Source organism: Arctopsyche grandis, chromosome 11, assembly GCF_051622035.1.
Source record: "Arctopsyche grandis isolate Sample6627 chromosome 11, ASM5162203v2, whole genome shotgun sequence".
Taxonomy (NCBI): Eukaryota; Metazoa; Arthropoda; class Insecta; order Trichoptera; family Hydropsychidae; genus Arctopsyche; species Arctopsyche grandis.
Window position 1 is genome coordinate 5631942 of NC_135365.1, and position 24801 is coordinate 5656742.

At 34.0% G+C, this 24801-nt stretch overlaps 2 protein-coding genes across 3 annotated transcripts in view; both read left to right on the top strand.

The window, feature by feature from the left end:
* The window catches only part of LOC143919204 (uncharacterized), a 740296-nt gene extending 735140 nt beyond the window's left edge, over positions 1-5156 (top strand). Inside the window, exons 4-5 of the mRNA XM_077441419.1 lie at positions 3096-4736; positions 5124-5156. Coding sequence (XP_077297545.1) covers positions 3396-4736; positions 5124-5156 — 1374 coding nt within the window. The 5' untranslated portion in view covers positions 3096-3395. The remainder of the gene's footprint in view (positions 1-3095; positions 4737-5123) is intronic.
* 5-HT2A (5-hydroxytryptamine receptor 2A) overlaps positions 1-24801 on the top strand; it is a 230801-nt gene that overhangs the window by 169493 nt on the left and 36507 nt on the right. The gene's annotated exons all lie outside the window — the stretch shown is intronic.

Below are 24801 nucleotides of genomic sequence, written 5' to 3' on the forward strand. Positions count from 1 at the left end.
TAAAAAACTTAAGTTGTTGATGTTATTAATTTATTTATAGAATACATATACATTTTATATTATTGGAAATTTATATTTTTTAAACGAAAGTAATTGTCAACGTCATGTTATGGACAGTAAAACTTACAGTGATATTATTAAAGATCTTGAACATTGAATTATATTGTAATAATATTGTTACGTGGGGGTGGGTAGAGGATACAAATAAAATTTTGGGTAAATAAGGAGATTCACGCACTGCCAGTGCTCAGCCCAGAAGTGCCTTGATATGACCTAAGTACCTGCTTATAAAGGGTAGGTCGCTCAGTGCATCTTCCTTGACACGTATGTTAACCTATTGTTATAGTCACGTACCAGATATGCAGTCCCACGGTCTCGCGCTGTCAGTTCTGAGAACTCTAGCGGGAAGAGGTTGGATGCCGTTACCGACCACTAAGTCCATTTTGGGGGTCTCCATTGTAAGCCGACAGCACTTAAGCCTGGAGATAATCCTTGAAAACCAATTATAATGGCTTTTAGCATATGCTACAATACTAATAATATTTGTATCAAATTTACAATGTTTCTGTCCAGGAAGGCGCATTTTGTTTACCTATAAGACCTTCCTGGAATAAGTAAAAGATAAAAATAATTAATTTTATTAATGAATTTAAAAAAATTTATAAACTAAGCACCATTTTGACAATATAACAAAACGTACTCGCATAGGTACTGAAACGTACATAGCGTGCAAAACACGAGCACAATTCGCAGTGCAAAATTACGCGCAAGTCGCGCGTTCTAAACCTGAGGGATGGACGTAATATTTTTTCACGGATTTTTCACCATTTTTTCAGCCTTTTCCAGACCCGCGCAAAATGTGAGCACTTTTATTCCATTATTCGAGCAAACAATGCGGACAAGTCGAATGAAAGCCGTTTACAAATCGCGAGAAGGAGGGACGAGGGGAAGGGGTGGGATCACCTGTAAAAAGAGGGATGAAATAATAAATAAACAGGTGAGAGTAAATCGACGGGTATTAATTTCCATCGACCAACTGCCAATGACATCGATGTTGTGTGTATTGTATTATTAATACGTTGTAATTACGCTTTTATTTTACCAGACCCCCAAAATATCACAATAAAAGGTTAAAACACGAGAAACATATTCTGAAATATAATATAATATTTTTACCTTTTTGACTTGACAGTTTTCCCCAGTACTATGGTGTAAAATCAGAAAGATCGATTTACGTAAAAACCAAACTAAACCTAAGACTATGCACCATTTTCAAACATCAAAGCAAAATTTAATCTGTCTTATTTCAATATTGAATTACTATAAACCTAGTTTAAAGTTCGAATCGTTAATACTGTAACATGGACGTGTAGAGGGGTTTCCGAGATCGGAGAGTTTATTCTTCCTGATCCGTCGGCCTGCCAGCTCCGAATGAAGCATGAACTAAAACCGTCGAATATTTATACTCCAGCGAGTACACTTAACACAAAGGGAGCATTGGTCAATTACGAACATCGATATACAATTTTTAGAATAATTTTTAACAAAGTATCATAGAGACATCTATGGAAAAAAATTTTTGGTAAACTTACATTTCAGAACATTTTTTTATTATACAGATCGTCAAATTTCGAGACATTTGTGGACAAATTTGAAGCATTTTTAAACGAATCAGCGAAATTCGAGATGCTGAAAATTCGAAAAATGGGTAAAAGTTGCCAATTTTTAGGAACCATTTCAATCAAACTCAGATAAATAGGCAAACTCTGATTGGAAACGATCGACCTGGAGCCAGAAACCAAGGTCAGACCAGCAGCAACCTATGGGACTCGAACCAGTGACCACCATGTTTGAAAGCAAATTTGGTAACCACTAGTTGTTGGTTAATAAGTCAGCAGTATGGCTTAATGGTAGCGTGTATGTTTAGCACCAAGTGATCAGTGGATTCGATCCGCCATACTGCTGGTTAGATTTGGGGGTATTTGTATTTTTATTTGCCAATTTTATCTGATCATTGTTGCAACGGTTCCTCAAAATTGGCAAAAAATCATCTTTCCTGTTGTCACAAATCTTCTGTATTTATTGTGTGTATAATTTGTAAAAATTATTTACAAAATCTAAATCCATAGATGTCTCAATGGATTAATTTTGTAATTAATTAATTAATTGATTGTTATTTCGTATTCTTCAGCTTCTGGAAACACAGTGATTTATGTAATAATAAAATGCTGAATTATTTGTAATTAATTGTCCAGGAAGGCGCATTGAGGTCTTTATGTCAAGCCTTTCTAGTATATATCTACGTAAAAATAATAAGTAATGTTTCATTCAAAAAATTAAAAGTTAATCTTTAACAATTTGATCTGACGTGTACATTTGCTAACTTCCAAACATCGTAATTAACGATCTCTACGATAGATAATCCCAGATAGTACTGCACCATTTGTATGTCCCTTTGAATCTGTTTTACAAAGAAAATTAGATTACACAATACGTACTAGCAATTAATTTCAATTAATAAATAAAACATGAATAATTTCATTGTGATATCTGACCTTAAAAATCATCTGAATAATATACTGTACGGAATTTTAAACATAAAATATTACCACGCATTCATTTCATATACATATTCCCATGATGTACAGAAATCTTCATGGCGAATATTGTTTTCACACAAACGAAAATGAATATGTGAAATTTTTGGCTAATCGTGATTGATCACCTCTGCGTACAGATGTATGTATACTATTTATGGTACTTTATTTACGGTACGATATTATGACAGCAACGAATTTTCCGGCGAGAACTAAAAAAAATGTATGATTCGATTATTGCGGTTATGCAAATAAATGATCGAACTGCAACCGAGTATGATAATAAATGCATGACAGCAACGTGACTTTCGCGGCTATAATATCAAATATTCCATCAACTCGGAGTGTAAATGTATTATTATATTCATTTTCATCAGTGGCACACAAATTTTTTACTTTATTTGACCCTTCGCTGGCCAATTTCCATGAATCGTATTACAAGAATATTTATTGTATATTTTTATTTATTTTATTTTATTTTATTACATATAAATGTAGGAATGATTTTTAAACGAGCCGTAATTGTGGTTGGTCAAACTGCAAGGGATAAAGTATGAGTGTGGTATGCATGGGAAAGACCGGATGCGTGTTGTTATGGTCACTTGTTGGAGGACAAGCCCGAAGAGCGTGTACAATAAATAGTTCTGACTTAATCTGCGCGTTTCACTTGGAATCCTTCACATCCGGATCCTATATTTGGGGGCTCGTCCGGGATGCCTGAAGACATTTCGAGTGACAGCCAGGAGCGGTCAGACGACGACGCGGAGTTTTGACAGTTGAGGTTAGGACGCGCGCGCGATGACGAGAACGCGGAAGCCCGTGACGTCGGTGACGTCACGTCAGCGAACACGCCACACGACGATGATGATATCCAGAACGATAGCGCCATTATCAGCGTCAGTTTTACGTCGGCTAACTGTCGTGGAGATGCAGAGGTTCGCGGACTTAGACGAAGATGATGACGACGACGATGAAGAGGAAGAAGAAGACGAAGTGCCATATTTTGACAGAGACAAATTCGAGACATACGCGCCACGGTTTAAGGGGATCGGCGGTGTGCCAATCAGCCAGTGGATTGTGCGCATGGAAGAATTTGCGAAGTTCTTCCACTGGACGCCCCTGGAGCAACTGGTCTACGGGAGAATATATTGCGTAGGAACAGCGAGAATGTTCCTGGATTCAGAAGGGATAATTACATCATGGACTATCCTTAAGCAGAAACTGATAGAAGAGTTCCAGTGGGATGACGAAGAGCTCGTCTTTGAAGAACGAGAAATGCTTGCACAAGCAGGGCCCATTGACTCCGATTCAAGTGGGGCCGGTGAAACACCAGACGACGAACCCAGGGTGACGGGGCCCGTGAGAAACCGTGAAAACCGAGAAAGACTGAGTTCACGATGCTACAATTGTGGTGGACGTGGTCATTTAGCAGCCGACTGTAGGTTTAAGACGAGAGGAACTCGTTGTTTCAATTGTAACGAGTTTGGGCACATATCAGCTCAATGTAACAGCACCAAAACAAAGACTGTCTTGACAATACAAGAAGAAATAAGAGAACCAGTCAGTATTCCAATACAAGAAGAAATAAGAGAACCAGTCAGTATTCTAACACAAGAGGACGAGGCGAACATGGCTGATGGAGATGTAAACATGGCCGATGTAAGTGTGAACAGTGATGGTTTGCACAGAAAAAGACCTTTGCAGCAACGGGCTTCACGAGAGATGTCTGCTCAAAGAGAACTCATTGTTTCCAATAATGAAGAGGACGATGCGAACATGGCTGATGGAGATGTAAACATGGCTGATGTAAGTGTGAACAGTGATGGTTTGCACAGAAAAAGACCTTTGCAGCAACGGGCTTCACGAGAGATGTCTGCTCAAAGAGAACTCATTGTTTCCAATGATGAAGAGGACGATGCGAACATGGCTGATGGAGGTGTGAACCTGGCTGATGGAAGTATGGACGGTGATGGTTTGCAAAGAGGAAGACTTTGGGACTACGGAGACATACCGTTTTCAAATACGGATGAACCACCCGATGATCAATTTGGAAAAGGATCTAAGGATTATAGTCATTTGAAGAATTCTGAAGATGAGAATAAAGAAAAGGAAAAACATAAAGACAAAGAGAAAGATATGGCTAAATCACAAGAAGGATTAAGGGACCCAGTCAAAATTTCAACACCAAAAGACACTGTATTCACTTTCAAGCTCAGTCGTAGTCGGATTGATGTTAATTCAATGGAAAAGAAAATAGAACCATGGATTGAGAAAAGACTTACTGGATGTATCAGTGAGCTAGAACCAATATGTGTTGACTTCATTTATGGTAAATTACTAGCAGAAAATCTGTGGGGTGACGGCAGATTCATCGGATGCTCACGGAGAATCGCCGAGGGCATTGGATAGAATTTAAGTTGTACCGATGGAAGTGAAGTGTGCGTTTGTGAATTAGAGATATAAGACAAGTTGAAGTATGGCCGAGATACGAAGAATGTTTTATGTTATTTAAGATTATGTTTTAAGTTGTACCGAGGGAAGTTAAGTGTGCGTTTGTGAATTAGAGAATAAGTGAAAGACCTGGAGGGTTTTTAGTTAAGCCTTACTTGTAATTTGATGATTGAAAAGTGTAATGTTTTATTGCTTATTCTAGTATTTTTTGGGAAGTGCTTGGTACATTGAATCATGTTTTAAAATGTGATTGTTTCTGGTGTAAAGATTTAACCTGTCATTGTAAAGGTATTGATTTTAATGTTTTATTGCTAATTCTAGTAATGTTTTAAAATGTGATTGTTTCCGATGTAAAGATTTAACCTGTCATTGTAAAGGTATTGATTTTAATGTTTTATTGCTAATTCTAGTAATGTTATAAAATGTGATATTTCCGATGTAAAGATTTAACCTGTCATTGTAAAATGATTGATGTATAAGTGTATTGAAATGTAGTTGTGATGATGATTTATGTGTAACTTTAATTGTGATGATTTATGTGTAACTTTAATTGTGATGATTTATGTGTAACTTTATTGAAGATTGAATTGTGTTGAAATGAAAAATTGATTTGTAGTGAAATGTGTAACGATTAATTTGTTATGATTGTAATTGTGATTTAAATTGTAATTGTGACAATTGAAAGCATGTTTAGAAGAATATAAGATGATTTTATGGAATGGAAGATTAAACATTGTTGAGGATGATAGAGGAAATGTTTTAAAAGAATGTAAGATGATACATTGTATAGAGTGGAAAATGAAATGTAAAAGAATGTGAGATGAAACATTGTTGAGGATGATAGAGGAAATGTTTTAAAAGAATGTAAGATGATACATTGTATAGAGTAGAAGATGAAATGTAAAAGAATGTGAGATGAAATGCTGTAAAAATATAAAAGACAGAATGTCATCCGAGGGCGAATGACAGTCAGGAATGACCGAAATGTAGGAATGATTTTTAAACGAGCCGTAATTGTGGTTGGTCAAACTGCAAGGGATAAAGTATGAGTGTGGTATGCATGGGAAAGACCGGATGCGTGTTGTTATGGTCACTTGTTGGAGGACAAGCCCGAAGAGCGTGTACAATAAATAGTTCTGACTTAATCTGCGCGTTTCACTTGGAATCCTTCACATCCGGATCCTATATACATATACCAGGAAGGCGCCTTCCTGGCCAATTACAAACATTGCAGCATTTTTTTTATACGAGTTGCTGAATTTCGACACTGAAAAAATCGCAAATTAACGAGACATCTATCAATTGTACATAAATTTTATTGTACATTAATCAATCTCAAATAGTGGTGACATAGTAGGTAGGAAGGATATTTAGCCAATTTTACCGGGAACCGTTTCAACAATGAAATCAGAGAGAATTGGCAAACTCTGATAGGAAAAGATCGACCTGGAGTCACAAATATCCAAGTCTTACCAACAACATTAAAGATTAGAACGGGATCGAGCCCGGTAACCTCTCGGTGCTAAACATAAACACAACCTTCTTCTTCTTTTTTATTCCTCTCCTCGTTGGAGGTTGGATATCATGACATATATCTTCTCTCTATCCATGGTTGCCCTGAAAAGTGTTGTGGAGCCATCCACGAAGATTGCCCATCCATGAGATGCATCTTCTACCAACGCTTCTTTTCCCTTGTACTTTCCCCTGCAATATGCGCTGTATGATATTATATTTCGGATTTCTCATCACATGACCCAGGTATTCGAGTTTTCTGCGCTTCACGACGCTTAATAACTCTCGTTTTCTCTTCATTCGTTTCAACACTTCTTCATGTCGGACTATGTCCACCCACCACCACCGAGCAATAATGTTGGCTACATGTATTTTTGGCAAACTCTGATAGGAAACGATCGACCTGGAGTCACAAATATCCAGGTCTGACCAGCAGCACTACGGATATACTCAGAAAAATTATTTTCAATCGAGTTCAGCTCACGGGATCCAACCCGGCGCCTCTCGACGCTAAGCAATAGCTTAACGATCGAGCTATGCTGCTGGCTGTTATAGTTGAAAATCGTAATCAAATAAAATTTCAGATATCATAAAGTAGATATAGGAAGCCGTCTTATGCAACATTTGACAACGGCGATGAAAATACATAACACTTAAACCACAACCTAAGTTCATCTTAAAACATTCTGTATTCATATTTAAAAAAAAAAACAATAATACATAATGTAACGTAGAGATTGGGTGAAAAATTAAATCAGCTGATAACTAAAAAATTGTATGTGATGTATGTATGTAAGCTTATTGTAAATCATATTAACAATTAGATACAACATAACTTATTATTGAATACTTATCTCGCAGATAAAACCCAGTGAAGAGATATACTTTTAGCCGTGAAATGTCAAATCTGACATATTTGGCCAAAAATCAATATATATCGTGTATTACCCTACAAGAAGCTACACGCCAAATTTGAAATTTATATATACATATGAGAGTTAAAACTATAAGTATTTATATATTAGAGATAACGAGAACCAATAGAGCAAATTTCATAAAATATATGGTGAATTATAGGCGTTTAAACAATTAAAATTGATAAGGCCATGTCATGGCGAACAGTTTACGCCTTGTTAAACAACGCTTGTTAAACGTCAGGAAGATTTACTTTCCCTGTTTTTAAAACGCGTTGTATACGATATTTTATCTCCAACGTAATGGCAGACGATACATTAACGTGTATTGATGACCAAAATGAGCAATATGGCAAAGTATGAAAACGATCGGATAAGAGATAAAAATGACCACTGACACGAAAGCCATGTGAAACGTAAAGGGGGTATGTAAAAAAGCTACAGTCAATATTCATTTAAACTATTCCAAGCCATTGTTTCAGTTATATTAGATGTATTCCTCGTTGATTAATTCTCATCCTCAGAGGTCGGGGAGAGAGGGGCGGGGGTGAGTGCAAAAGTCAATAGAGACCTTTTGAAAGTGTGGATTTGACCTATGAAAGTAGATAAGGGCTTGTAGAACCTCTACAAAGTCTAGTTTGTGTTATCATCCATTTTCCCCGTTGACTCACCGAATGCCGACCACAATGGTTCCGAATATATTGTCCGGAATATCAATTAACCTTCTTTTGTCCGAAAACGATGGTATCCAGTATTACATTTTCGTATCGTTCGCTTCAAGTAATCTGCAGCTCCATTCGATAATAATTGAAAATGATCGACCAACGTGATGTTATTTCTACAAATAATTCGAGAATTACATACATATGTTCTATTTATTGGAGCTTTGTCTGTTTACTTTAGTACCGATAAATGTTCATCGCAACAGTCATATCAGAATCAGAAGAATGTAAAATATTGTGTAGTTTGTTTGTGTGTACATTTGAGATTGCATTAAAAAGTCAGTTAACGAATTGAATGGGTCAAATACAGATTGCAAGGATTTCTCTTCTTTAAAAATTAACATCACATTCAAATGAGGATACTCTTTAATGACCCGTTAAATTCTTATAAAAGTTGTTTGATTTATTAGTCTTGAAGCTTTTGTCTGTCGCGGACAAGTGCCTAGGAAAAGCTCCTGTTCTTTGATTTACAAGGTTAAATTTAAGAGATGCTCACACCTATTTACTTTCATTAAAGTCATAAACTTTTATCTGACAGGTCTATCGGCTTACTTATCCGGTGGCTGCGAATTCTACACTCTTTGTTTTGCACAATGTTTATATTACAGCGTTTAATTAAGGTGAAAAGGCCAACCTTTCAGTTCATCGTCAATTTTGTGCCAACACTTTAGGAAAAAAAACGATAACAAAAAAGAAGCGGGTTAACGAGCGACTTTCGCACAACTTTTCCCCCTTTGAATTAAATGAATTTTAATGACACCCAATCGTTCATACGCTAATGGTTATTGCAACAACATTATTTTCATACAAAGATAAAAGCGTCTATAATATATAAATATAAAAAAATCAACTATCTATTAGCCGTTATATTTGAAAGAGGCGGATATTCAATTTTCAGTTCTAGGAAGTAGTGAATTTCTTCTCGATCTTCAAGGGTATTCATAATTATTCTCCGAAACCGTTCATTGTATCAAACTGAAATTTCGTATCTACAAATTTCCGGTTATTTTATCAAATATAGAAAATTATGTAAATATAACACTTTTAAGGTGATGTACATAATATAGGTATGATATAAATATAGATACAAACATATATAACACCACAACCAGAAGCGTGGTCTAGTGGTGAATGTTGAATTATTTCGTACTTGATGTTACGAGTTCGATTCACCGCTAAGTCTCGCTGTTGGCCAGACCTTGATTTGTCTAGGTCAATCGTTTCTTATCAGAATTTGCCAATTTTTCTGATTTCCATTGAAACGATTCCTGTAAAATTGGCGTTTTCTTCCCAATTTTCTGTTGCGAACCTTTAGTTATTGTTATATCTTAGGTTTCGCCATATTGCTCACCATAGATGTCTCTGTGGTTGTTTATCGAATATAAAATTCGTATTGTTACATGAAAGTTATTCATCGTTATTTATCGTATTAATACGATGTTTTTAATATATGTATACTGACCATAGATGTCAGATATTTAGATTTACATGTATCTATGTAATAATTATGTGGACCAAGAAGGCGCATTTGGGGTTTACCTGTTAAGCCTTCCTGGTATATTTGTATATACGTACATATGTATGTAAATAAAAAATAATAAAAATAATAATAATAAATACATATATACAGATACAGAGCAAGCGATTTGCAGACACCAATCTGTGTTGCAACATAGTTTACGAAACAACGCGAGAACACTCTAAGTTGAGTCTGACAGTGTACACTTAAAGTGTCAAAGATTCTCAAGTTAATTAACCGAAAGCAATTTTAATTCAACTTCCACACAATTGTCACAACAGTTTCGCTTCAAATTTGCTAATCTACGGAAGTGAAATATAACGGCACACTGAATGATTAAAACGAAAAAATTCAAAGGGGAAGAGAAATTTTCCTTAATCCGAGCAGTAAACCGCAAGTGTCACCACAGATTTGTCAAGCTAATGCAACCTCCCTTAGAAAACATCATTCTTTCCCTCTTGTCCCTTTTGTGTCCTTTGTTTATCTCTCTGATTAACGTACACAATTTTTACGCTCACAATCAACGAGCCTTCATATATAATAGAGCTCAAACAAATCAATCCTTGTCCGATTCGAATATTTTAATTATAATAATATTACACAACATTAAGTGGTATATATTGTAAACTATTTATAAGTATAAACTACCTACCTACCTACATATAAACAGTATAAAAGAGCAATAGAAAAATTTATTTATTAATTAAATTAATTTTCAGTAGGTGGCGCTAAATGCTCATGGCACTATTTACCAAGATGAAATGTTGATAGCAAACAATATACATACACATATACAGGTTTTTTCTTGATTCTACGAACCAAAACTTACATATGTACATACATACATACATACATAGTTACGATAAAGTCTCTTTCGAAATGATATATTAGATAAATACTTCACCCAATTTGAAAATTCATCTTTTCTCGTAATGCAGGTTTCAAATTTTTCGGAAATTCATTTATTTATTAAGTGTGTATTTTTCATACAAACTTTTTTTCGACTTACAGCACAATCTTATCTGTTTAATGAATCAAATTTGGATTCTGATAAAATTTCTTAATCTAAATAAGTATAAGCTAACTATTCGATATTTGAATAATTAAAATATTATACATGGATTAAAATAAAGATACATGGATTAAAATAAAGTTATATGTTATATATAAATATAATTTACAGGCGCGCGTATTAATAGTAGAAAGTCGAGTGCACTCAATATATACTCGCCGTTCGCCCACGTCGAAATGATTAATGAATATGTATGTGTGTGTGTGTCTTACGCTGAAGTCAGCCGTTCCAACTTAGGCGCTCAATATCAGGAGCACATGACAGACGCTCAGGTCCCCACTTCCCCGCTACACCGCGTCTCCTCGATACCATCGATCGTCACTCCTGGTAATTTAAAATTTATTTTTTTAAAACTCCATACTTGTCCACGCACTCGCCACATACATCCACACATACGCACATACTTATTTATTTATTTATACAGGTAAAACCCATACCAACAAACATACATACATCGCGTCCGTTTTTGTATATACCTACATATTTATTTATTTATTTATTTATTTTAAACAGACCATTGTGGCATAACAGGAATTCCTAAAGCGCCACAATGGTCAAAAAATATAACACAAAAAAGAAAAAAAACAAAATAACAATTAACATAAACATAAATACATCCATACATACATAAAAAATAGCATTTATAATAACAGATAAAGTAAAAATATCAAATAAAATATAGCATAAGGAATGCCTTGCACCTACAGCCAGTTTCAATAAATATGTAAGAAACAACTACAAATACAAAACATCCCTGTAAGGCCCAAATGGAAGAGAGTTAATCAAAATTTCACTCATAAATCACAATCAATCATGAAAACAATGACGAGCGCAGACTACCAGATAAATGGGTTAGAGTAATTTCCGACAATTTACGCTCACTAAGGTGGAAAATATCACATTCAGTCTCGGCAGCAACGATTTCATTAAGAAGTCGGATAGCTCTTGGAATAGGAGCCATTCGAAAAAGGACTGTGCGGGCAGGAGGTACAGCCAGCAAATGATGATGTCTACCACGCACATAGTGAATAGGGACATAAAGCCCCAACTGCTCCAGCAACAACGGGCATGACGTATTACCACGTAAGAGCAGGAGAACGAAACGAATTAATGAGAAGTTTCTCCGAAGTTCAAGGGAATTATACCCAAGCATGCCCAAAAGGAAAGGAGTGGGGTAGAGATATGGATAATACCCATATTCTTTCCTATATAGGAAACGAAGAAATGCTTTTTGCACTTTCTCAATCATCAGAGAGTAATTTGCTTCATGCGGATTCCACACAATCGCATTATACTCTAGCTTACTTCTCACAAGCGAATTGAAAAGCAAGCGAGAAGACAAAGGATTGGAGAATAATCTTGCATATCTCAAAACAAATCCAAGTCGACGAAAGGAAACGTCAGCGACTTTTTTGATATGGTTGTGAAAGGTGAGCTGAGGATCAAAAGTGATACCCAAATCGACAATAGATTCCACACGCTTCAACAAGACGGATCTAATGGAATATCCGTGACAATAGAGTGAATGTGCACGTCCATAGCTCATAATTGCACATTTGTTTAAATTAAGTTCAAGGCCTAAACTAGAACTGAACTCCAAGACAGCGTTAATATCAGCTTGAAGGAGAGAGGCTTGCCTCTCATCCTTGACAGCAAAAAATAATTTAACGTCGTCAGCAAACAAGAGACATGATGCATTACATAAAACTCTAGGGAGGTTATTAATAAGAATTGTAAATAGTAATGGGCCTAAAGTGGACCCCTGAGTAACACCAGATCGAGTAAAAAATGAAGGAGATTCATAAAGACCATATCTAACAAATTGCTTCCTATCACTAAGATAAGAAACAAAGAGTTTAAGAAGACGCGTTGAAAAACCCACTTCAGCTAACCTGATCAAAAGAGCGTCATTATTGACTTGATCAAAGGCTTTACGAAAGTCAAAGTAGGCTACATCAACTTGCTGACCAACGTCAACTTTAGACATATATACATATATACACTAACTGAACCCGGCATACGTTGCAATGCCACAATAATGCATGCAATTCCCGATCCCGTTCCCGTTTCTTGATGTGTTTCGATAAGTTAATGTTTCAGTTTCAAATTAATACTTAATAATCAAATTAAATTACAGTAATGATAATTTGTCGAAAAAAGGCAGACGGAGAACACATTGAAATTATTCAATTGTTTGTTTATTTTACCTTAACAACACAAGTGGAGACACGAACAAATTTGAAATTATTGCGTTACAATGCCACTCATTCCCGTTTTTTCCCGTTTCCGTTCACGTTTTTTAAAATATTTTTTTACAGAAACTATCGTGGATATATACACAATAACTCCTATAAGTTTTATCGTAATCGGTTGAGTAGTATAGGAACGCATACATAACAGACAAACAGATAAACATTGATTGTTATATATGTATGTACTAGCTGAACCCGGCATGCGTTACAATGCCACAATAACGTGTGTAATTCTCGTTCCCGTTCCACAGACATAGATATATTTGTTGACGTGGGCCATCCGCTGTGTGTTTGTGGTACAGCCCTGAATGGTCAGTACATTCAAGTGCGAGGTAGGCGTGACGCGTTATTGTCACACTCGCGGCGTGATGCGTCAGTAAAATCGTAATTACGAATATTATTATTAAGATGTTTATTCCTGTTTTTTTCACAGTAATCTTCGCGGACATGCATAGAACAAATCCTGAAATTTCCATCGTAATCGGTTCAGTGGTCTAGGAGCCTATTCGAGACACACACACACAGAAATTCAAATTTATATATATATATATATATATATATATATATATATATATATATATATATATATATATATATATATATATATATATATATATATATATATAGATATATAGATAATATATAAAAAAAATCTAAATATCACCATTTTTTTTTAATATTAAATACTTATACGCCTCCTACATATAATACCCAGAATATTAATTATTATATGGTAAATTGCTTCAATATCATATCGTAAATATTATATTATAATTAATAAAATGATAATATCTGTCGTTACATTTAAAACCTCTGTATATCAGACTCGGATTTAATAAGTGGTGTTCATCGAATATTAAAAATATCAGACTAGTGGTGTTCTTTTACCACTGGTTGGCCATCACGTATTGCTTGATCGCGAGTTCGCGCCAAAAAACCTCGACCAATCAGTAAGCTGTATGCAACAGCCAATGATGTCTCGTGACTCATCAACTAGTAATCTCAGTGCTGTGAGTACACGTTGAATATATTTATATTTGATTTCAATTTTGTCCACGAATTTGTTTCATTCCGAGCTGGTTGGTCGACGTGTCAACAATAAACTACATCTACCACTACTACACATATTTCACTCCAATCTTAGAAACTACTCTTCACTTCCACGCAACTGTATTGATTTTACGACTAAATCGAATTCGAATGTAAAAATATCAATTTAATTTTAAGTCATAACTAAACTTTACGCCACAGTATTTGGGAAGCGGTTGACAGTTTAAGTTTCGTTCGGGTTAAACTATTTAAACCTTTCGCGTGATACATACATACATACATACATAGTTCAAGTTACAGTCAAGTTATATCGGGCATATTCTCATTTGAGCAAATTCGCTCATTTATTATTTATCGAGATTATCTTCAGCCGATACGAAAGATATAGCAGTACCATTCAATAATAAACAGCCTTAATATTTTATTAGAAGAACACTTAAGTCTGCAAATTTTCTCGTGTGAAAATAGATCGAGTTATCTAATTAACCGACAATCTAAAATTACACAAATTATCCGTAATAATTTATATATAGAAACATAAAAGTGAAGTTCTATTTAAACTATGCAGCAGCATGACTATAACACAGAACTGCAGCTCACGTAAAAGTCAGTGTATATTTATACTATACAGCAAAGTACGTTTCGGCACGCTCAGACAAATTTTGGCCAAGTGCAAGGCAAAATCTGCTTACATATATGTACATTAAAGAGCGTGACGATACGGTGCAATATTGCATGCGTCATATCGTTGAGTCAATATTGTCACAATATGAGGTTTCTGAAAATATTTATATACGCATGAGTACTTACGTCTATGACGTCACGTTGTGCGTGAATAATTCCACAGTGGCCAAATAAAATCGATTTTGCTTAATACGTTACGGTGACATGTACTGCTGTATAGTATGAATAGATTTTCTCGGCTTCTAATGTTACTTGTTGTTACGTATACGCCACGTTATACATAAATGTGTCCATACAAAATGTACCAAAGAATACTTTTCGTACATGGAATTGCCGATGCTTGCTGTGCTAGGATGATTTTTGATTTTTAAATACTTTTTATTATTACGAAATTATGTTCACAATACATCTTATATATATTTTAATAGCTACTGATCTACTGATCATTTTCTGTTTACAATTTTAATTTAATTTTGTTAGTAATCATAGTATAATATTATTCTAATGTTAATGTACAGCATAATAGGAAAAAGTGTTTCTGTTTAGGTAATCTGTGTTTATATCTGAAGTGTATAGACATTTTGTTGTAATCACTGAGACTCTTCACAAGTGTGTTAGTATGGTTATTAGTGATTCTGTCATAAAATCTACTGGTGAGTTTGTTATTAATGTCTGTAACAAACGGAATATTATATATGGCATGCAGTTTTTTCAAGTTGGTATATATATGGGTGTATTATAAATTATTTTTAGAGATTTATTTTGTATTACTTGGAGCTTGGCAAAGTTAGTATTCGAGGCTTTATTCCATACAGGTGAAGCATATGTAAGTTAATAATGGTAATATGAGCGCGCGATATAATTTTATTTTATTTTGAGTTGATAAAGAACTATGGCGATTAAATATTGGGTATATTGAGGATATACCTCGCATCGCCTTGCATTTCGCTCCCTCAATGTGAGGTACCCATCTCAATCTTTTATCGAACGTTACTCCTAAATATTTTATTACTGACTGCCATTTCAGACTTTCTCCAGAGGGGATTTTCACATCTCAACTGTGCTAGTATGAATAGACTTTTAATCATTCTAAAAAGAAACTTTATATAGGATAGAATACATATATATCTCCGTCAAAATTTTATTAAATACATACAAATTTTAAATGATTTCTAATATCAAAACTTCATGTTGAACTAACTTCTTTGCAATAAGTAGTGGGTAAAGAAATTGTCGTTAAAATTTCAGGGGAAACCGTTGTGAAAAGAGCTCATTCTAAAATTCTAAATAAGCTACAGTTCAATTAAATCCAGAATTAATAAAAGTCCAATGTTCAAAAATAGCAGCAGTAGCACAGGTGACAAAGACTCCTACAAAAATATGATGATCATTTCATCTTAAAGTGGCAAGGATACGGATATTACTACAATTTTGGAAAAAATTCTAAATAAAATACTTTAAATTGAATATTGGAAAAACGAATCACGTAACATGGTAGCCAGATGTTTCCATAAACAGACTACTATAAAAATTAAAAATAGTTGATAATGTGATGGAGGCTGGAACCGTTGCCGTTAAATATTATCAAACGTAATTTCGACACATTTTGTCGGCATTGGCGAATGCTAAGCCCTGTCTAGAGAGATTTTTACCCCCATCAAAAATTACGATGTTTTCTTAAAAGCGGTTACTGTTAAATACCTGACAGAATGACGTTTTAAGAGCTTCATAACTAAAATATACTAAAAAATATGTCGCTACGAAAACGGTGACGGGTCGATTTGTTTCATTTCGAGTCCAATTTCTGAAAATTATTTTTTACATTGTTTTTTTGTGATGTATTAAAAATATATTCTTTCCAATTCAGCCGTTCTGTTAATATTTTAAGTAAGCAATTTTGCAAAGTGTTTGCTACTTGTAATGTATACGAGTGTTGGTAATAATTTCGTACGTTAAATTCAAACGCATCGCACGTACAGAGATATTTACGGTTCAATTAATTATATATAATATGTAATTTATGTTCAAACGAAATGCTTTTGTAAAATACATTATATAATGGAATATTCAATGCTGCAGATATTCAAAATGTATTAAAATAATAGTATGGCTTAATGTATTTTCGATATTCGATTCGCCATACTGCTGGTTAGATTTGGGGGTATTTGTGGCTCCAAATCGATTGTTTCTTATCAGAGTTTGCCAATTTTATCTCATCATTGTTGAAACGGTTCCTCAAAATTGGCAAAAATTCATCTTTCCTGTTGTCACAAATCTTCTGTATTTATTGTGTGTATAATTTGCTAAGATTATGTACGAAATTTAAAATCCATAGATGTCTCAATGGATTGATTTCTGTAATTTATTGTTATTTCGTGTTCTTCAGCTTTTGGAAATACAGTGATTTATGTAATAATAAAATGCTGCATTGTTTGTAATTAATTGTCCAGAAAGGCGCATTGAGGTCTTCCTGTCAAGCCTTCCTGGTATATTTATTTTTTAAAATAAAATATATAATATTCTCTACATATAAAGATGAATTTTAATCATAGTGTTCATACATTTCGATGATATCCTCTTTTAAAAAGGATTTCATATTAATATGGATGAATATATGTATATATATATGTACATATATTGTACTTGCAAATTTATACGTGCACATTTCCTAGACTAAAATCCGGATGGCAAAAAAGAGACAAGCTGAAAGCCAGTGTTTAATATTCAGCTGAAACACTTGACAGCTAAGGCACCCATCCGTAAATGATCTGCACTCAACAGCGATTGCTGAACTTTGCACTATGCACAATGCACATTACATACAACGACGAACGTTGAAAAAAAGCTAAAATTCACATTGATGTCGTAAATCTATGACCTAGATGAAAATTTCAATGGCTATACAATTTATACGTCATTTACACACGCGTGTAGTCAATATATGCAGCATTCTGATTACTTTTACTAATTGTATACATAATATTTTCGTGTCATAATAATTCGAGTGCATGTAAAATAATGCATTCAACTATGTTAATTAGATTTTGTATTCCTAAATTGAAATTGCTATTCATAACAATTTGACTTCGTTAACAGTTTATATAAATAACTGTATATGTACATACATATGTACACAAACAATATCGACTAAATCATAAACTTGTTACATTTTCTATATATTATGTACTAGCTGTACTACCCGGCTTCGCTCAGTGTAATATAAACAGGTTTAACATGACTTATTTAATAGTAAATTAAAAGTTTTATTATATATAAATTTATTTGAATACTCATTTGCTTTTTTTTATTAAATTGACTGTCGCGAACAAACAAACATATATAGTATGTCTCTTTCGAAATTATATGTATGTATACCAGAATCCGGTCCCTGCGCCCCCCGCGGCTGCACCCCCTAGGACTTCGCCCCCGGCGCGAAGGCGGCTTCGCCTTCGGTGCCTTTGCCTCCGTGGACTTCGAATCCTTTGAATCAAAAAAATCTAATTATTTGTTCGATGACGTCATGGATTTACGATCCAACGAACGAAGGTTATATATACATATGTATGTACATACAAAGTCTCTTTCCAAATAATATATTAGATGTATGTATGTTTTCAATATATAAAAGCACACATGTATTGTTATGTACCTCGCTTATCAATGTAGTTGACTAACCAGTAGGGATAAGACACACCATTGATTTGTGGCACACCTAATTTAATAAGAAGCTCCATTGATTTATGGCACACCTAATTTAATAAGTAACACCATTGATTTATACCACACCTTAAACACTGAGTAACCAAAATTGTACGACACGTGTCTTCAACACTTCATTGTTTTAAAGATGAGTATATAAACTCATTACTGTTAGAATTTAAGTAAGACATCACCATCGACTCCGAGAGTGGTAGTTAACTAATTAGTTTTAAAAAAATATATATTTAATCTAATTGCCAATTTTAAAATACATTTTAAGTATTTCAAAATATTTAACTTATATGTACATATACATATATACTGAACAATATTATAACGTGGGAACATCAAGACGTCAATACCATTTAAGGTTTCGTGCGTAGACAATAGACTAACGGAACTCAGTAAATGCCCTAACAAAGGGTACGCTGAAGTTCTCACAGACCGGGGTGAGTTCGTGCGTAAGCAATATACACACCATAGTAGACTTTTAAGTGCCTAAACAATAGACACATTAAAGAGGCGATGCTGTGCAACTTTTTATTTATAAGGAGATTCGTCAAATTTCAAGATGCTGACATTTATCGACAAATTTGCAGCATTTTTAAAAGAATCAACGAAATTCTAGATGCTGAAAACTAAAAACTTGTGATAAATGGGTAAAGGTTGCCAATTTGTTAGAACCAATAAATTGGCAAACTGCGATAGGAAACGATCGACTTTGAGTCATACGTGACAGATCTTTATATACCTACATATAAGATTGGCAAACCTCGAGACGCTGAATAGCTTGAGATTTGCAAGAGAGATAGGAAAGGAGATGCTAGTCTACAGGAATCGTTTCAATAAAAATTAGAAAAATTGGCAAACTCTTATAAGAAACGATTGTTGGCTAGCAGCAACCAGTGGGACACGAACCCGTGACTACGTGTTCTGTTCGAAAGCATATATGCTCACCACTAGTCCATGCTGCTGATTAAATGTATTCTAAATCACAACTATCTGCGTGAAATGAATTTTTATCCCTCCAAAATCCTACAAAAATGTATATTATTACATACATACAAAAATGCTAGGTACAAAATTTTCAATTTAAAAAATCTCATCGCCAACTCTTTGTCGGAGCTTTTAGTCATATGGTAATGCATTTTTAATACTCCTTTGACTACTGATTTCCATTCAATAATATCCATTCATTTTTTATGGTATTCATTTCAGCAAACTTTTAACTCTGAACCATTTAGGTGCAGTATATTTTTAATACGAATAATTTTATGCTCTTTAAAAAAAAAAAAAAATATTAAAACCCTCTGTAGCTTTGACGAGCGGAATAAAAATTTAACGAACTAATTACACTGAGTGTGCGAAAAAATCCATAATAATATTCTTGAAGTTCGCCGGCTACAGGACCGGGAAAATTTCACTTTTGCATAATTAGTATTTTACAATGTCGAGTGGAAAAGGTAGGTGCGTCACAACCAAAAGTCTTTCGAGTGAAATTAAAGTTGTAATAATGAAGCCTACCGCGAAAAAAGCGACGAAGTGGGTTACAAAAAGGAAAAATGCTAATGGAACGGGACACAATCTGGAAAAGGGGATGGGGAAAATACCATCAAAAATGGCACATTTGTCGGTGTGCGTACGTAAGTATGTAAAGGGAAAAACTTTTCCACTACACTGAATTTCGTCCGTCTATAAATATTGGAATACTGTTATAATCTGATAAATGGATCGGAATCCAATCAAACGTCCCCTTTGGTCTTCGAGCGTCATTTCACTGATTCCTTCACGAGCAAAATGTTAATAAAAAAAATAAAACAACCCTTAAACGTTCGCCAAAATATAATACGTAATATATTTGAGTGCGAAATGAACAATACTTCGACGACAGTACGCTAAACTAAAGAGCGTGGGCCGAATTTGCCAAAATCGAATTATGATCTGACTTAATATGTCGTTTTATATTTTTTTCATTCAATATACATATATACACGATTGATATAAAATATTTGCTATATAATTTTGCTTTAACTGGATTTTGAAGGATTTGAATTTGAATAAGTCAAAATATATGAAATTGAAACATATCAATTTAATTTGGATCTGAAAAAAATTATTTGAATTCATTATCCAGCAGCATAGCTGGGTCGTTAAGCTTCTGCTTAACACCGAAAAGCGCCGGGTTTGATCCCACGAGCTGACCTCGTGAAAAGAATTTTTTTGAGTATATCTGTAGTGCTGCTGGTCAGTCTTGGATATTTTTGACTCCTGGTCTATCTTTTCCTATCAGATTTTGCCATTTTTCTCTGAAATCAATGTTGAAACGGTTCCCGATTTAAAAAAAACTGGCTAAAATCCATCCTACCCACTATGTCACCACTATTTGAATATGATTAATTTTCAATACAATTTATGTACAATTCATAGATGTCTCGTTAATTTGAGAGTTTTCAGTGTCTCATAATTCAGCGACTTGTATAATAAGTTTGGCTTAGTGGTAGCGTATATATTTAGCATCACTGAGGACAAAGGTTCGAGTCCTCGCGACTTCTGGTTGGATTTGGGGGTTTTGTGACTCCAAATCGATCGTTTCTCTATCAGAGTTTGCCAATTTTATCTGATCATTGCTGAAACGCTTCCTGAAAATTGGTATTTGATCTAATCCTGTTGTCACAAAATCTGCCTGTGTATAATTTGTAATAATTATACACAGTTATCTGAAATCTATAGATATCTCTATAGACATCTCTATAATTTCGTATTTATTATATATGTATAAAAATTGTATACAAAAAAAAAATCTAAAAATAATCCATAGATGTCTCTATAGATTAATTGTTATATGCTATATATTCTGATTGTATATGTATGTATTACTGTATTTCTGATTGTTTATGTATTCTGTATTTCGTTAACGTACACCCGTCGCATTGGAGCAAATCTGTAATGGCAAGTGTACATTGATTTGTAACAGTAAAAATAAAAATAAAAATAAAATAAAATAAAAAATAAAAATGCTGTATTGTTTGAAATTGGCCAGGAAGGCGCATTGGGGTATTACCTGTAAGACCTTCTTGGTATAAAATGTAATAAAAAATAAATAAATAAATTATCTGAAGAGTATTTTCATATACAACAAATAATGCATATAATAAATACATAAATTAATTTTTAATATATGTACATACATATAACCACTGTCCAGCGGCGTAGACTAGTGGTTAGCATAGTGTGCTTTTCAACTTTCTGCGCGCGCACATTAATACGGGAGGAAAAGCCTGTTCCTCTTGTTCCTGTTGAATCCTGTATCGTTTACCATCCACCATTTTTTTTGATCTTTCGACTTAAGATCTTTGGATTTTCGATCTTTGCCTTCCGATATTTGCGTTTTCTGTAATTTAACATTCTGTCTCGTCACGGAGACCGAATATATGTACGTGCGTCATTGAGTATGGACAAGTATGGAAATTTAAAAAAATTAAATTATCCGAATAACCAGGTGCAATCTCCTGCATCCTGCAGTAAGCAGGATGCAGGAGATTTCACCGTGAATACTGACAAGAATATACATATATGCACAAAGGAACATACATACATTTTTTCATTTGTAGAGGACGGCCGGGTGAGCGTGCGGGGATTAAGTGAGGGTGAAAACACACCGAATGGTACGTGGCACGTGTTTTTTTTTAGATACTTTTAAACATGTGGAAAAACGCAGCACCCCTATCCCATATATATGGTACACAGTCCCAGAAATCACCGCCCAGAGTGTTTTAGGTGATATTTTATCCTTGTTTGACAGTGATCGATAACGGTGAATCCCATATTTGAAAAAATGTAGGAGAAACGTTTCGGTTGCAAATGGATATGCATACACGTGCGACCTCCCAAACATATGCATTATGCACGTGCAACTACACTCGGATTCGGTTTGGGGAACACCCACTGATTACAAGCCAGGGACGTGACGTCCCATACCACTCAGTGTGTTTTCATCCTGACAGGCGATGTCAATTGACCACAAAGGCTGTGCATGCTGAAACTGCTGGCGACAATAGCCTCGGGTGTGATTCATACATCAATTCATTTCGTAAAACAATCATTGAAATATCAACGTACACAACACTATTTGTCTCATAGTACCTTAACTTCGACCAAAGACGGCCATTGAAAGGGCTCGGAGCCCCCAACACTGTTCGACAAATAACGACTTTTTTTGGTTCAGAGACGATATATGACTTTTCTTATAGATCTATGCCCAGTCAACACGAATCTGGTAATAAAAAATGTTGATTGGCTCGAGATTCGGAGATATATGTGTTTTTTAAATCGCGCGGTTTTTCTATATCTTGGTGTTGTTCGGTCGATGTCTCAAAATCTGTCAATTTTCTGTTCAAAATGAATATTGGAATCTATAGTTGGGTATTTTATTTTTCATTTTTCTACTTTTCAGCTTTCAAATCTCTCTAAGTAGTCGTCCAGTTCAAACCAAAAGTCAAAAGTACGTCTTTTCATTTGGGATTTTCTCCCACTGTTAATACTATTTTATATTGAGTATTTTCTATTGAAACATGTTTATTGCAATAGTATTCTGGCCAAACTATTTTTTTTTTCGTTTAAAAGGGTTAATTAGAAGTGTGCTGAATTTTAAATCGGTGAAATTTCGCGCTAAAAGCTCGTACTAGTATTTACTCGTATTTTACACGAATCTAAATTGAATTAATAGGGATAATATATTAAATTGTCTTTATATGAGAATTAAATAAAATTCCACTTAGAAAAATCATTATTTCAACTATTAATAACAAAAATTCTATTGATGACTGGCTTACCTCGATAAAATAAACGGATTTTTGTTATTTAACTAGTCTTTAATTTAAATTATTTATATAATATGATGATAAACACAATATTAGTATGTGAAATTTAAGCCTTGCAATTATATATGTATAGTGTATGTTGACATGTATGTATGCGTTTAATTGAAATTTAGGGAATGGGTTGTGGTTTACCCCACTTGAAACGTATGTGACACCTTTACGTGCATATACCTGTTAAAACCCCAACTCTCTTAACAAAAGATCCCAAAATAAACACAGTGTTAATTACAGAAGAAAATTCTCGACTTCGTCCTCGTTGTTTGTAGTCCCGGAAGGGTAGATTTTCCTGTGAAAATTCCCGTTACAATTCTCAATTTATAATTTATGTATATTTTTTATCGGGTGACATAACTTTTATACAATATAAAATTGTTCGTTTTTATCGGTTTTTTATAGCACAGAAACGTACCTATAGATTACTTTCGTATAATATAACCCGAGCGAAAGAAAACTCTTGTATAGGTATATTCAGCAATTAAATGAACTCGACCCCCCCCCCCCCCTTTTTTATGACGAAATAAATGTATTCCTTTTAGCTTTGATTCTGCGTTTTCAGTTTTTAATGAATGGTTTAACGTCACATAAAACGTCCATTTGCATAAAAAATTTTAGCTACACACACACTTAATTTAAGAATTTTGCGATACGTTATTTTAGATTTAAATTTTGAAAATGTAAATTTGAATTTTTCATATTGTAAATTTTACATTTATTAAAATTATAATGAAATTTTGTGAATTTAATAATCAAAAGGCAACAGAATCAATCGTCAATTATAATGAACAACAAAAAATCACGTTTTTAACTTACCGAAACGGAGACCAATCCAATTTTATTATATTTGACCCACTAGATTTAAATATGAAGATGATTTTTTTTTTGGTTTCTTCTCTTTTGTGGTGCTAAAATTGAGTATTGAAAGCAATAGTCGGATGTTTTTTCTTTTGATTTAAATTTTTATTGCATTAAAATATTTAATTATTAAGCGAATTTTACGCGTTTTGAGCTAAAAATCTGTAAAAATTGCGCATTTTTAAACACACATACATATCTCATTACCGAGAAGAAACCAACAAAAATTATTGTCATATTCGAATTCAATGGGTAAAATTTAATAAGGATTTATTAGTCTCCACTCCGTTAATTTTTTACATACCTCCTTTACGTTTCACTTATTATTTTGTTGCTCAGTGTGTTATCAATCGCAGTTGATCAGTAGCTACATGCTTATTTGTTCAGTAAATTTATCAGTTTGATCAGTAAAGACTTTAATTAGTTTTATTAAAAATGCCCATTCTAGTAAATTAGAAAATCACTCATGTGTTTTTGGCAGTAAAACCTGATCAAAAATGATTATTTCGCTTATAAACTTGACCCGATTTACTGACCATAATAATTTATTTATTTATTTATTTTATTCTAAACAGACCATTGTGGCATAACAGGAAT